Below are 14265 nucleotides of genomic sequence, written 5' to 3'. Positions count from 1 at the left end.
ATTCGTAATTGAAATGATCAACGTTTTCCTCTAAAGTAGCAATGACCCAGCGCTAGTATCGGGCGTTTGCAAATGTGTTTACAACGAATTCTCTGTAAAAGTTTGATGTCGAAAATAATGGCTTTTTCGGGAAAAGAAACCTCGGTTTTGAACGTTTCGAAATGAGCGGGAAAGTGTGATAAACGGGTACTACACCGTTACACAACACCGTTCAATGATTTCCTATCAATTTTAGTTGTTTGCCGTAAAGCCCAATTCGTTGTTTGAATCGAAATCTCTATGCACTTCTAATCTCAAAACAACTGTCAACAATTCGCTTCCTTATCTTCGCCTATTTATGATTTTATTTTCTAAATTACCCTCAACCGAATTAACAATTTGCGACACAGTTGTCTGTTGGTCAAGTGCTAAGCAATAAAATGATTGACCCCGTTTTTTATCAGTTTAATTGCGGACTGGAGTTTGTCTCAGGGATCGTTGGGATCGGTCAAACGAGACAGGAGCTAATTTTATTGCATTCTTATCCATTTCTCGGAGTCAAGTGGGGTTCTCTATCAAAGCGCAGCTCAGTACTGTAATTTATCAAAACCGATATCCTTTGTTTTGCCACAAGCTCCGATGAGAAAAATAAATATCTTGGATGTCCTAGTTGGGTGTTTTTTTTCACTTTCTGTTTTAATTAATCTGTGAACCTCTTCGAGACCTGAGATTTACACTGATCTATCTCGACATAACAACAGCTGATCGGTTAATCTGTGTGAAAACCACAGAGTGAACACATGTCAACGAGTTTAGTTAAAATGGATATAAAATATTCTTTGTTGCGCATTTCTGATCCTATTTTTATGAAGGTTCCAAACTAGGACATCATCATAACTTCTTTGTGCCTGAGAAATATTTAAGCACATGTGTATTCATTTACTGACATCAAATAATTAAGTATAAGTCTTTTCGTTTAGGTCTCTACTAAAAGAAAATACTTTCTATTGTTACATGTATTTCGGGACCTGTAGCTATGCGAAAGTAAAAAGAACTTTCTATGAGATCGTTTGGAAATGAACTTTGATGGATTTTGAGACCTGAAATGCTTGCCGTTTAAATGAAACTACATTGTTTCACCTTTGCCACTTTATAGTTAGGGTTTCTCTGAGAAGGGCACTTAGTCGACTTTTTGCCGAGTTAATTACAACACGCGAACAACAGTGAGAGAAGAGAGAGAGAGAAAGTTTTTAACATATGCATTATATTTTTCTTTCAAATGAATACCAAACCTTTCTCATGAAATGATTTCCAACGCTATCAAATCCCTACCGCGCAACAGTTGCTGCGTCTGTTTCCATCGGCAGAAAAAAACGAGCGTCGGTGATTAATTGAATGGAAAAATAACCTCAAGTGCTGCCGCATTAGATGGGAGTTGGTTTCATTATAACGTGGAGGTTTAGAGGCGAGCGAGTCGAGGAGAGACTCCTTACGGAGCCTACAAATAAACAACACGTTGCATAAAAAATGCTCGCCAAGTATTTCATTATTTAAGTTACACGCATTATTTCTGTCTCTTTAAAAAAACTAATGATCGAAATAGGTACGGTAATTAATATCCCGCTGTCATCAGAAGTTTGAACTTAAAAATGTTATTACAGTCCCGGGAGGCATGTATTAAACCTATGGGAATCATAAGTTCCGCAGTTGAATGATCGCATTTTTGATTACAGTAAACTTCAAAGTGATACCTCTTGTATAAGTCAAACTTCGTTTGTGGTTTACATCACGTGAAATACGATCTTGAATCTAACAAAATATTTACGTTGTTGCATAAACGAAATTTATCATAGCTCTGATAGCCCCATCTAACAAAGTGACAACAATGAAAGACAACAATGCAATTGAAATGAGATGATACGATATTGAGAGAAGATTTCGTTCGGCTCTTGAATCGAACGCTTTCGCTTCTATAAACACATTTGACGTGAAGCGATATCGAAAAAATTATATAAAAGAGATCGGAAAGAAATGAAAGTGAAAAAAAATTCCGTTCGGAATTTTTGATAGACATTTTGCACTTGAGTAGTATATAACCGACGTAGTGAATTATGTATATATGTGCGCCATACGATAAAAAAAACGAGCGAGAAACTTGTACACGTTAGTTCACACAAAAGCTCTCCAAATTGAAGTGGCCGATCTAATCGGCACGGGGCGCGCAGGTAGCGAGTAATTTTATCAAATACGTGAAAAAACGAATCAGATTTAGATTGAATTACTGCGTTGAACACCAAACATTCGATAGTTTACAACGAAGAACGCATTTCCAGTAGGTCAAGGCCAGCGGACGTTGATGAAGCGCAGACAATTCAGATGATTTCAAAAGATCTTGAATTTTCCAGTGTTTTTTGCATCTACAGTTTATCTTTCTACACATTCTACGATCTAAAATCCCCAAAATCTAATACATTCAAACAAGGACACTAAACGAGTCGTTTTTGAGGCAATGATTTAGTCGAGAGGTCTTTCAGGGCATTCAGATGAATCCACAGCTCAATTCATTAATTTTTCACGTGCGTCTCCTATCCAACTATCGGATGCGAACTTTTATTGTCACCAAAATCGCAACAATCGTCGAGCTCTTGAAAACTAACACGATATGGATCGTGATTTCGGAGAAGTTCTCATCATTGTTTTTAAGTTGCAGTTTTATAATTGTTCATTTCACAAAACACGCAAAAAACAAGGTGAAGAGATCGTTCGGTAGCTCACTCGTCAAATAGCGGTTATACCTTTGAAAGTCATCTCATAATGAAAGAATTAAGTGTCATCAGCGTCGCTATAAAGAATTCCCATTGTCTTTAAAAGTGGTGTTTCGAATGACGTCTGTTTGCCAAGGCCGTTGAATTAGTTGGGTCGCACCTGCTCGCGATACGTACATCATTTGTTTATAATTATTGATCAGAAAAAATCATGTTCTATTTGTAGAAAAGTTTTGATACAGTCAGACTCCTATGCATATAACAGTTGAAAATTTGAAATATGAAAATAGTCACTAGGGTGTGAATATAAAACTAGTTTGTTATCTATAATGTTTTCACTAATGATTCAATATGGAGTGATGAGTTTTTGGGATTTTGAATATTCTGAAGAGGTGATATAGTAATTGAATCAGTAAGTGCGAGTTTACATGTATTCGAACACTTCACGGATATCAAGTGCTATTTCAGGCCATTATAAATCATGATGTATGTGGGTTTTTAATTATTCAAAATACTCGATATATGTATTACCTTTCAAGTTTTCACGGGCAGCTCGTTGAAATGGAATTAATTTTAATGTATTCATACTTTATTCTAAAATAAAGTTGCATCTATACGTGACTTTTGTATCAATAGATCCAGGTTGACAAGTCGTCACGTATATACATTTTTCAAGGCTCTTGATACGAAAAACAAAAATGTTTCAAACCCCAATGGTTTAGTTTGCTACGCCTAAATCACGCAGTACTGCAATGAATATCAGACCGAATTGAATCAAGAAATCTTATGTTTTAGTCATTGATTGCATCATCACGTAACCAGCTGTACGTGAAGAGGTAATCTAAAACCTATCTATATCGGCGGGTATAATTTCTTCAGACTATTGTAACTGCCTTCGTTTTCAACATACAGACACCTGGCGTAATAAAATATATCATTCAATTTCGCCGGTGATTCCGATTCTGATTAATAAAGTCAATGAAATGGAAACACAAACCAACATACATCGCTTCGCAGCTGCATATGAATCAAAAACAACTTGTAAACGCTGCCCGTTCGAGACGTGTAGTCATCACCGACTTGGAGAAATTCCTCGACTTCAAAAACATTTATAGCGATTATAGAATTATGTTCGATATGGAAAAGTAGTGAGGTAATATTTTAGTTATCAGGTAAAGCATAAAGCAAGTTATGTGGGGCTGCCATTATTTTAGGGTCTATGCGCGGAAGACAATGCGATTTAAAGAAATTTAAAAGATCAGAGGTTAGTTCATTGTTTGCCCTTCGAATCGATTGCCTTTATATTTACACAGATGCCAGGTGCTGATATAAAAATTGAATAAAAGAAAATCAGAAGAAAGGAAACAAGAGAAAAATGTTCAACTCGGAATTTGATAGAGATTCTTCCAAGTTTTTCTTCACCTGTTTCCTTAAGTTTAAAAAAAGTTACGTACGTATATTGCGGGGGAGGTGAAGTTCTCGAAGTTCTGCGTTGAACTTAGTTACATTTTCAATTTTTCATTGTTAATCTTAATCAAATTGTCGAATCACTTGATGAAGGTCACCTCGTGACTCTCGTTAGTAGTTTCACAATTTGCAAAAACTTTTTGTTTATTGTTTCGATCGACAACCATCGTGAAAGTTATGGTTTCAAGATTCAAACGAAATATGATAACGTCAGCAATTCACCCGGGGTCAGTTGCAAAGTCGTCTTAGAAATAGGACCACTCAAACACCATCTTTGTTCTAAGGCCGTTCTAACAACCATTCTAACACCAGTCATGGACCCAGTTCCACAGTTGTGAGTTAAGATTTTACTCAGAGTTAACTCATTGAAAATGAACTGATTTTAACTCAGAGTTAACTCTTACTCATGACTGTGGAACTGGATCCTGAGATTTAAGCCATTTTTCGACAAAAGTCACGTCTGTTCAAGTGTGACGTTTTGTACCGTCGTACGTTTCAGTCCCAACTGGTTAGCGTGAACACTTGATTACTCCTCAGACGGCGGAGGTTCCGAAATCGAATCTTTGCAAGGGCGACCGCCTTAGAGATCAAAGCCCCACGGACACAAACAGATAAACCACGAAATCATGTCAGAGGTTTTTATTTTGATATTTTATGAAGACTTGCCGTTACACGTATGAAGGGTTCATAAACATTGGCGGCTCACGTTGATCATAGAATTTATCAACACACGAAACGTCGATGGTGCTTTACCGTTGGTTTGGTGTTTAATTATTAACAGTTCGCTACAGTTTCAACAACGTCGTTTTAATATTCAAAATATAATTGAAAACAATCGAATATTTTTATACGATCGACATAAACTCAAGAGCGCGCTATGATATTAATTTTTAAAGTGTTTTACGGGGGGAATAATTTTAAAAGTGCAAAAACGCTCTGTGCCCACGGGCCAAACAGGCCTTCGCGATGTCGATTTTCAAAATAACAAAAATCTAACGATCTCGACTCATGGACCACGATGATCAACAACAAAGTTTATAATCAATGACACTTAGTTATTCCGAAGCGTTCGTCTGTAAAAAAATACTCGATCAACAGTTGAATTCGACTGCATCCGATGCGACTCAACAACGTTGCATAAAATCGGATATTTTTGAAATAAAGCTCCAATTTTTTTTTGTCCGAACGCGAATATTGTCAATAACGGTGCTTGAAGAGAGTGTCGGAGTTGATATAAATTGAATAATTAATAAGATTGTACGCGGTATGTTGAATTTTCTGAAGCGTTTTCCTATAATTAAACAACTGCATGGTGACGTGTCTCCTTTTACGTATATTTTATCACCATGAAGGTATGGAACCAGTTTTCGAAGATTTGAAATTCGACATTTAGTATAAAAAAGACTGGTATATTACTTTGCCTAAACTACATCATTATCTATCGTCTCTATTTCGGGGCCGTTTTACGGGTTCGCTCTCGAAAAAGCTTTACCGTTCATTGAAAATATAACAAGTGAAAAAACATGTTTAGATTCTACTTAAATCAAAACGCGTTAGAATTTAGACTGAGATTATGCATAAAAGCGTCGATAAGGACCACTAGATATGTTGAAAATTGAAATTGTTAGCCAGTTTATGGCTTTCAACGCATTTCCGGCTCGTGTATCGGAAAAAAGTAAAATCAACTGAAATCTCTTATTTAAAGTTGGAAACTTTCTGGACGAGTGGTGAATTTCCAACAACATCGGAAATGTAACTGATGGTGCAAGCTATCATTTACATTGTAACTAAACATGTCAAATATCTGAGAGTTGATTCCGTTTTATCCAGCGGCTCCACGAACGTTTAAAATCGCGCGAGTCTGATGAGTTGATTCGCTAATAGGTTCTCGTAATTACGCCACTCGGAGAATACAGGCTTCGCTTTCGAGAACCATTATAAATGTCGTCTGAACAGACCGTTATTGTGGCGAAATCGAGTACCGCTGCGCGCCTGTTTAAAATCCAAAGTGGAAAACGAATATTTCGACGAATCGTTTGAAAACAATTAATCGAAACGAAGTGGTTTAATATGCCGATCGTTGCCGAGCGTTACCGAGCGAAACACTTCCGGTTTTAACAGTCGCTGTTTTTACAATTGACGATTAGAGGGATTGTCATCACGTGACCGCCTAGTAAAAGTACCCATTTCCTGAAATCGAAGCCACCATCAACGAAAACATGGTATAAATTATTCATTTTCATTATTTTGGTACCCATTCGAACTTTTGAAGTTACCTTTGAATCAGATGATTATTCGATAAAAAATAGAGATAAGGAGTCGAAATAACAATGAACAATAACATTCAACCAGCTGAGTTTAGAACCAACACGAACCTGTGAAAATCGATTTAGGAAATGCGTATGAAATGCGTTAAGATAATTCTAACCGTATTTGGGATATATTGACTGTAATCTGTTTATTAGATGCTCTTTCCGAGCCATGCCTCAGAGTGAAAACGTTAGACCTTTTTTAGTTATCTGGAGTACGGACTTTTTCAAGAAAAAATGAGAGGGTGAAGGAAAGGGAAATATTATCTAATAGGTGTTTTAAAATGGAAGGGAACAGAAAAAAAATAAATATATAAATTTTTCTTTATGATTTGAGTATTTTCCACAAGTCACCTAAAAAATGAGTGGAAATTGTGATGAATTTTATTCAAATGATGGAAGAAATGAAAAAAAAGTATTTTTGCAAATCATAATAAGATGAACATGACAAAATAAAATTTCAATTTGATGATTTTCTGAATTCTTAGAGGCGGATCCGTACTCCAAGTAATCAAAAAGAGGCCTCATAAACAGGCAAATACCCGAAATACCGAAGTTAACAACGGCTTATCCAAACGGCCCATGAGTGACCTTGACCTCTGATTACGTTTGAATTTCATTAAATACACATTGATTGACAATCAGATCATCTATGAGATGTTAATAGACACACGTTACCAGCCGATACTGGCTGTTGACTGAATTTCAAGCGTTAGGTATGTCACGTCGTCAAACTTTGAGCACCCTACACAGTCGTAGATATACGTTCTCAATCAAAATACATATAAATCATATATTTATTTAGTACGAGAATCGGAATATAATAGATTTACGAATATAGGAGTGCGCATTTTTGTCGCATTGCGATAAAAAGAAATATTTTTGTCAACCCGAATAAACAATGAAACGGTTTCGCTCATCCATGGGCAGTCAACTGCCTCAGTATTAGTGAAACTCTCTCCCTTCACTGATTCACGATTATTCAAAGATAAATGTTCAGCAATATATTGTTTCCAATAGTTCAAAACGTGCGCTCGATGTCATTTTTTCAAAAATATCGAGATTTCCTACAAAGCGACAAGAACACGGAGCAAGAGCGCAGTCAATATGGATTGTTACAAAATACTAGTACTAAAAGAGTGATTCAATTAGAATAAGCTTTATTAGCTTTATCAGCATCTCCGTCAAGCAACTGAATCAGTGATTCAATGATACTGGTTTGTGTGTAGCCATAGAGGATGGTGAAATAGTGTAATAGTGGTGCAAATATAAATAATATCGCATTTATATATAATGGATTTAACAGTTGTTGCAGGTATAAATTGTTGATAACGGCTGGAAACGAGAAACCGCGTGTAATTTAATGATACGTGTTTATCACTGGATCACACTCGCCTATCAATCTCAGCCCCGGCAGCATCAATCTAAACATCCCCTCGCGTCTTAAAAAGTATTCGCACCAATGGATGGATGCGTCGAGGCCTATGTCGAGTATACAAATGATATTCTTCGAATTTCTCCTCGTAAATAGTGTAAAGTTTCATTTGTATCCGAGTTTCCCCAACCCGAACGATTAACGGGTGTAGCAAAACAAAAAGTTGGGGAAATTCTTGAGAGAAAGAATAGAACTGGGGGCTCGGGACAGACCCTTAGTGGAAACTATACCGGATTTTCCTACGGATGAAGAACAAATCGATATAGATTCGGAAATGATTTGCATAATTGGATTGATAGAAGACGTTCTAAGTGAAGACTTGTAGTTGATTAGTGATATTTGACTGATGGCTAGCAACTGTATTGAATAACAATTATAATTTACTGCTCCACTCTATGAGTTAATATCAACTTATGACCTTTGATTCTGATGTATATGCGAATGATTACAGTGGCCGGATCAAACGCTTATCTCGAAATAAAATCTGATGCAACCTTTCCGTTTATTGATGTTTCAACCTTTCTTCTTACCTGTAGTAGCGTTAATTATCATTCGCCTAAATTATATAGACTGGAGTATTAGTAACGTAATCATAAGCAGAAATTTACCATTTATTGAAGAGAGAATCCCACAATGATAATAAAAAGTCCGAAAATGAAACTTCGAGATAGTAGTTTATTTCAACGTTTCGACTATATCCTAATAGTCATCTTCAGGAATAATGAGATACTACAGAAATTATGAGATATATATACAATCCAGAGACAAAGAGACTAATTCAAGTAATCAGAGATGATACAAACTAAAGGAAAATTAACGTAGAAACAGTTACACGCTAAAATAGATTAAAGGGAAGCAAACTAAGGGGTGATTATAAACCACAATAGTGAGTATAAATATGAATGAAACTTAAAACGTTGAAATAAACTACTATCTCGAAGTTTCATTTTCGGACTTTTTATTATCATTGTGGGATTCTCTCCTCATCGCGTCAACACGGATATAGTGTTCTACCAATCGTGATTACCATTTATTAGAACAAAGATACTAGAAGAAGTTGGTGTACGAATGCTGTAATTGAGGAAGAAAGAGCATTTGAAAACGTTCTTTTTCACCATGCAATTGTGAAATGAATCATTTCTAGTCGACTGGTTTTTGACGGAATGGCGAATCGAACGGACAAAGACTCGCAGAGATATTTACAACCATTAAACCCGCGGTGAAAGTATCGAGTCATCGTTGGTGGTATCGGTTCATATACGACAATTAACTGAAACATGTTAAGTTACATCTTTTGATATCAAATTGGGCACATAGACATGGCAGTCGAAAAATGCGAGTGGCAATGCCAGGCGATCTATCCAGTGGACAATCTTGTCATCACAAAGTTCACTGAGCCAGTTTGAATCAGTTAATTATCTATGTTTTAACCCTTCGAGTCAAGCTTTAGCCGAGAACAATAAAACATGGTCCTTTAAGGCAAACATTTACGAAAGTCTGCTGAGTGAAGTTGGGTACCAACTATGTATGGCCTCCAGTTCCATGTTGCATGCCGGCTGCATTTTGACTAAAAAGTTGAAAAAACTGCGATAGCTCATTTCCAATATTCTAACCCCGAATCAGATCTTAACTTGAGAACTGGTTCCAGATCTCCAAAAATCTACCAGCGAGCCGCCTACTTAGATTTATCATGACACGCAAAAATCAATTTTTTTGTATTTCATGACTAAAGAATGATGAGAGGTCTCTAACCACGTAAGGTGTGTCATCTGTGAAGAGGGGCTGGTTTCTGACAATAGAAGACGAGAGTTGACAAAACTGCGTGCATCAAGACGTTCTATTGTGCATCATTTTGCCACCTGTCCGAATAGAATTTCTACCGACTCAATACCAAAAAAGTGATTTGTTTATACTATAGGAGCTAAAACGACAAATCACAGCGGGACAAGAACAAACAACGAGTGAAAAAATCGTCCGTCGTTTTATTGAATATCGATAGGGCCATTCACGAGGGTTCCCCCGGCCTGCTCGCACGAACTACACAGATGAAAATGAAACGCGTCATGAAATGGTAATTGTAAGAGGTGACGGACGAGGCTGGGAAGCGTAGCTCGAGTCACGGAATCACATTGTCACAGAAACCAGGAATTCCTTTCACGCGTCGTAAAACCGATATTATTCGGTTAATTATGAACACGTAGAATCCTGGGTGCCCTCTGATTATTACCAACAAGCTGCCGTCCCCGGACGCGGCATCAGTTCGGGTCATAAGAAAGTTTTATATGGTTAATTATGATTGTGAGAGGTTAGGTTCAAGCTGAGCCGAGACGAAAATATAGAAAATCATTCTTAAGCAATTTTCGTGTTCAGAACGCAGTGCCCAGCATGCTGCTGCATGAAAATTCATCTCCGAAATACAAAATGTAAGAAACGTGCAATCAAAAAACATTTTAATGTGGGGAACATTGATAGGCAGGTAAAACAATAAACTAAATAGATATCAAACTTACCTCGTTTTTGCATAAAACTGAATAAATCATCGAGGAATTCTTTTCGTTTTGGATCGTCGGAAAGTTCGTACAACTGTGGAATAGAAATACAAGAATTACAAATGAATTATTATGCTGATTAAGCGAATCAAAGACACCAGGATCTAATTGTTTTCATCACAGATTTTCATTACCTTATTGAACACATATATAACAGCCACTATAAACATATTGTACGCGATTAAAAACTACATTTATTTATCAATAATTGAAATCAAGACACAATGTTTAATCTATTTTCCACGTCTGCTAAGATGTACGTATTTCGGATTCATGACTTGTCGCCGTCAGACAAATTTCTTGGGCAGTTGTAATTAAGCTCCAAATATAAGATGTCCTATTCGTCTCGATAGAAATAGAACAGAAAGTAACGAGCAATGAATATATAAAATCTTGAAAAAAAAGTCGTCGCATTTTTATCTCGGTACAATGAACGCGCGAATAAACCGATCTGGTCTCGAATTCAGCGTAAATAATTGGAAACATAAATAGATCGGGAAGATTTGCCGGTATTATATCATTTGATCGATCACCGTTGAGAGAAAACGAACCGGTCCGCAGGGACTGGAAAGTTAATGCGCTCTATCAACTCGAGCGATTATCGGCCGCATAAAAATCATCGGCGGACATCTTTTGATATAACCTGGTCGAATCTAAATTTGTATGATACCCACGAGAATGATACAATCATAAGAAAGACGTTGCGACTTTCACAGCAAATATGCACAATACCCGCACGTCCATTTGGCTTTGTTTTTGTTGATGATGAACGCGTAGACGTAAAGATGTTTATAGCGAAAGGCTGTAAGGAAATGCCTATTTCAAATCCTATAATTTGCCGATAGATCTATTGGAAATGTTCTGTCCCGCTATAGACTAGAAGGGAGTCGATAGTCGAGCGGTGCCAAACCAAACCACGAAAAATCATACACAATGTTCTAGCGAAAAATCCTCCACGTTATCAATGATGAATAAATAATTCAAAATATTCGCCACAAAAAAAATAACCGCTACAATATCAAGAGTTTTTCAATTAATTGCCGCTGGTTAATTAGCATCAACAACTTTCGTATTATATCGACTCATCAATTATGCATGTGGTTTACCGTATCAGATATAACGCTATTTCGCATTCCCGAATTACGCCGTTTTACTGGATTCAATTTTGGTTCGTTTCTGGTATGTAAATAGTAAAGTTCTGAGTATTGAAACAGACCGCACTCAACTCTGAATCGGTGCTGAGTCTGGCCAAGAGCTCGGAAGCGAACTACGCAACCGCGATATCCGTAAAATCTGACTTCCTACAGACTGACCATCATTCATTTAGTTATATCGTCATTTAACATAGATTTCTGCGAGATTTCTCATCCAATTACGCATAAATTTCCATCATTTCGACATGAGCTGCTGCTGTCTAGATAACAACATCAGCAGCGCCAGGTAGAACTAACACCAGTTCTGTGAAAAAGTCAGTCAAGATGTGATTGTTGGATAGTCGGTTAATTAACAGTTATTGGATCTAATTGCGACAAATTGTCCTTGTATTAGCATCGATTTTATGAATTATATATTAATCACATTTCGTTCTGAGATTCTGCTGCAAATAAATTCACATGAATGTGTTATTGTGGTGGTGGGGATATGTTTTAATTGATACAGTCGAACCCGCGGCTCTATTCGTCATGTGATGACTGACTGAGCACCCAGTTCCACACTCTAATCCGTGTCACCTAAGTTCCACCGTCATCATTCCACCTGATGATGGCTATAAGTCAAATTTGATCTTATAAGAATCAATTGTGCGACTTTTTAATTCATTGATCATTGGACAATGGACAACGTACAGATTCGCACTGATTCATCAACCTTTCTCCAACGGTAACCTAATTACGCATAGACTATAAATAATTTCAATATAATATGAATTAGTGTCATTTTTTATGTCTTTATCTGGTATATATTAACATTTCTATAATGTTTATGATGCGTATTATCCAAGCACTTGAATTTGCGCTACTATAAACAACAGGCTGCACATGTGATGCTCAGTGATGGCATTCCACAAACGTTTTAATATAAACCCCAAGGATTACGAACCTCTTCAAATTCGGGGGCACTTTTTATCAATATATACCGGGAGTTTAGGTCACAATCTGATGATCTCTGCACATCCTGAATTGCGTATCTATTTCATTATTCAGTCTCTCATCGATGAGATCCACGGGGCCGCTGAGGGGTACCTATAACCGTATGCTAATCTATTTGAGCACCCTGTATTGACAAAAAAATTGATTTCTGATAAAAAAAATTTATTATGTAATTTGTCCATGTAAACATGATCGCTCCTCCAGAGAAAATCAAAGACCGACATCTGGGCGTCACTTTGTCTTATGAGGGGACCCATTCATTAAATGCCCACGCGGGTCGCCAGCAAGGGAGTGGTGAGTGAGGACATCTTGATGTCAAAATGGCGGCCTTTAAAAGCACATCATCATGTCTGTCACGAAATCCTCGATATGATATCACACTTTGCTTGTGGAATCGTTTAGTAAGGAAGCTTACACTGAAAAAGCGTCCCGTAATCAGCCTCGGATAAAAGTAAGTTGCATAAATTCACATAATACACACAACACTGAGTTGAGAGTGCAGCATTTACACGTCACATATAGATAGATATCAATCTGTGATAGAAATAAAACCGGAAATCATTCCAGATGTGAAAATAACGAGACGTCTGCGCAACTGCGGTTGAAAATAATTCACTTCCTGAATATTATTTAAATATCGTAACTACATCCTTTCCAAATAAACCCGAAACATCGCGTATGAAAATGGAAATATTTTATTAACGAATGTGGTTTTTCTCGGAGCAGAAACAAAAGTTAATTGATTTATTGACGATCTTGTTTAACTCATTACAAACCGTGGGAATACTGCGTCACTCACAATGGATGAAGATGATATATACACAGGAAGATACATTTAATGTAATTTAGGCCCAACAGAAATGAGAAAACTTTGATATTGTTAAAACACTGATGGGCAAGGGTAGCCATAAAAAGGTCAGATTGGTGACGCACGTCATTGACCAGACCAGATACACATGACCAGTCCAGATAGATACACGTGATCCTCCGTCGCTTGTCACACCCGTTTATGGTGTTACCGCGAATGAATTTGTGAAATAATTCAAAATTGATTGATTGTTTTAAAAAAGATTGTTTTTGAATTTTGCCATCTCAAACGTATCTACGCGGAAGCGGAAGGGACAAAAGTTCAGCACGATTAGATGAATTGATTGATATGATCGGATGCTGATGACGTCGGGATACAACAGTTGATATAAACAACTTTCTTCTGGCGGTAGAAGCCACAGACTTATATATCATGAAGCGGAAAAAAATGAATGATGAATGAATGAAATAATGACAAGGCTTTCCATGAAACCAGCTGATGTGAATTAATCATCGTATCTACTCCGAAAAACAAACTCGCCTCAGAATCAACTCCGCATAAAAACCGAGAAACGAAAACCGTTAATGATAGTTTATCTGTTTTATAACGACCTCAGAATTGGATATTGTTTCGCTGTTGTGTCTGAGTTGATCTCTTGAGAAAGGAAGTTCTCGGATAGTCGACGATTGTCGATGACACCGAAAAGATTGACAAGGTCACGCGGAAAGTGCCGCAAGTTACGAACGACTTTACACGAATATCAATGATCCAATTTATTTATCATTTATCAATAAATCGAACTGACT

At 37.0% G+C, this 14265-nt stretch overlaps 1 protein-coding gene across 1 annotated transcript in view; it reads right to left on the bottom strand.

Moving 5' to 3' along the window:
- Positions 1-14265, bottom strand: part of LOC141905971 (AT-rich interactive domain-containing protein 3C-like) — a 34213-nt gene that overhangs the window by 14348 nt on the left and 5600 nt on the right. Inside the window, exon 3 of the mRNA XM_074795099.1 lies at positions 10466-10538. Coding sequence (XP_074651200.1) covers positions 10466-10538 — 73 coding nt within the window. The remainder of the gene's footprint in view (positions 1-10465; positions 10539-14265) is intronic.

Source organism: Tubulanus polymorphus, chromosome 5 (genome assembly GCF_964204645.1).
Source record: "Tubulanus polymorphus chromosome 5, tnTubPoly1.2, whole genome shotgun sequence".
In the NCBI taxonomy this organism is placed as follows: Eukaryota; Metazoa; Nemertea; class Palaeonemertea; order Tubulaniformes; family Tubulanidae; genus Tubulanus; species Tubulanus polymorphus.
This window is presented reverse-complemented; position numbering and strand designations above follow the sequence as displayed.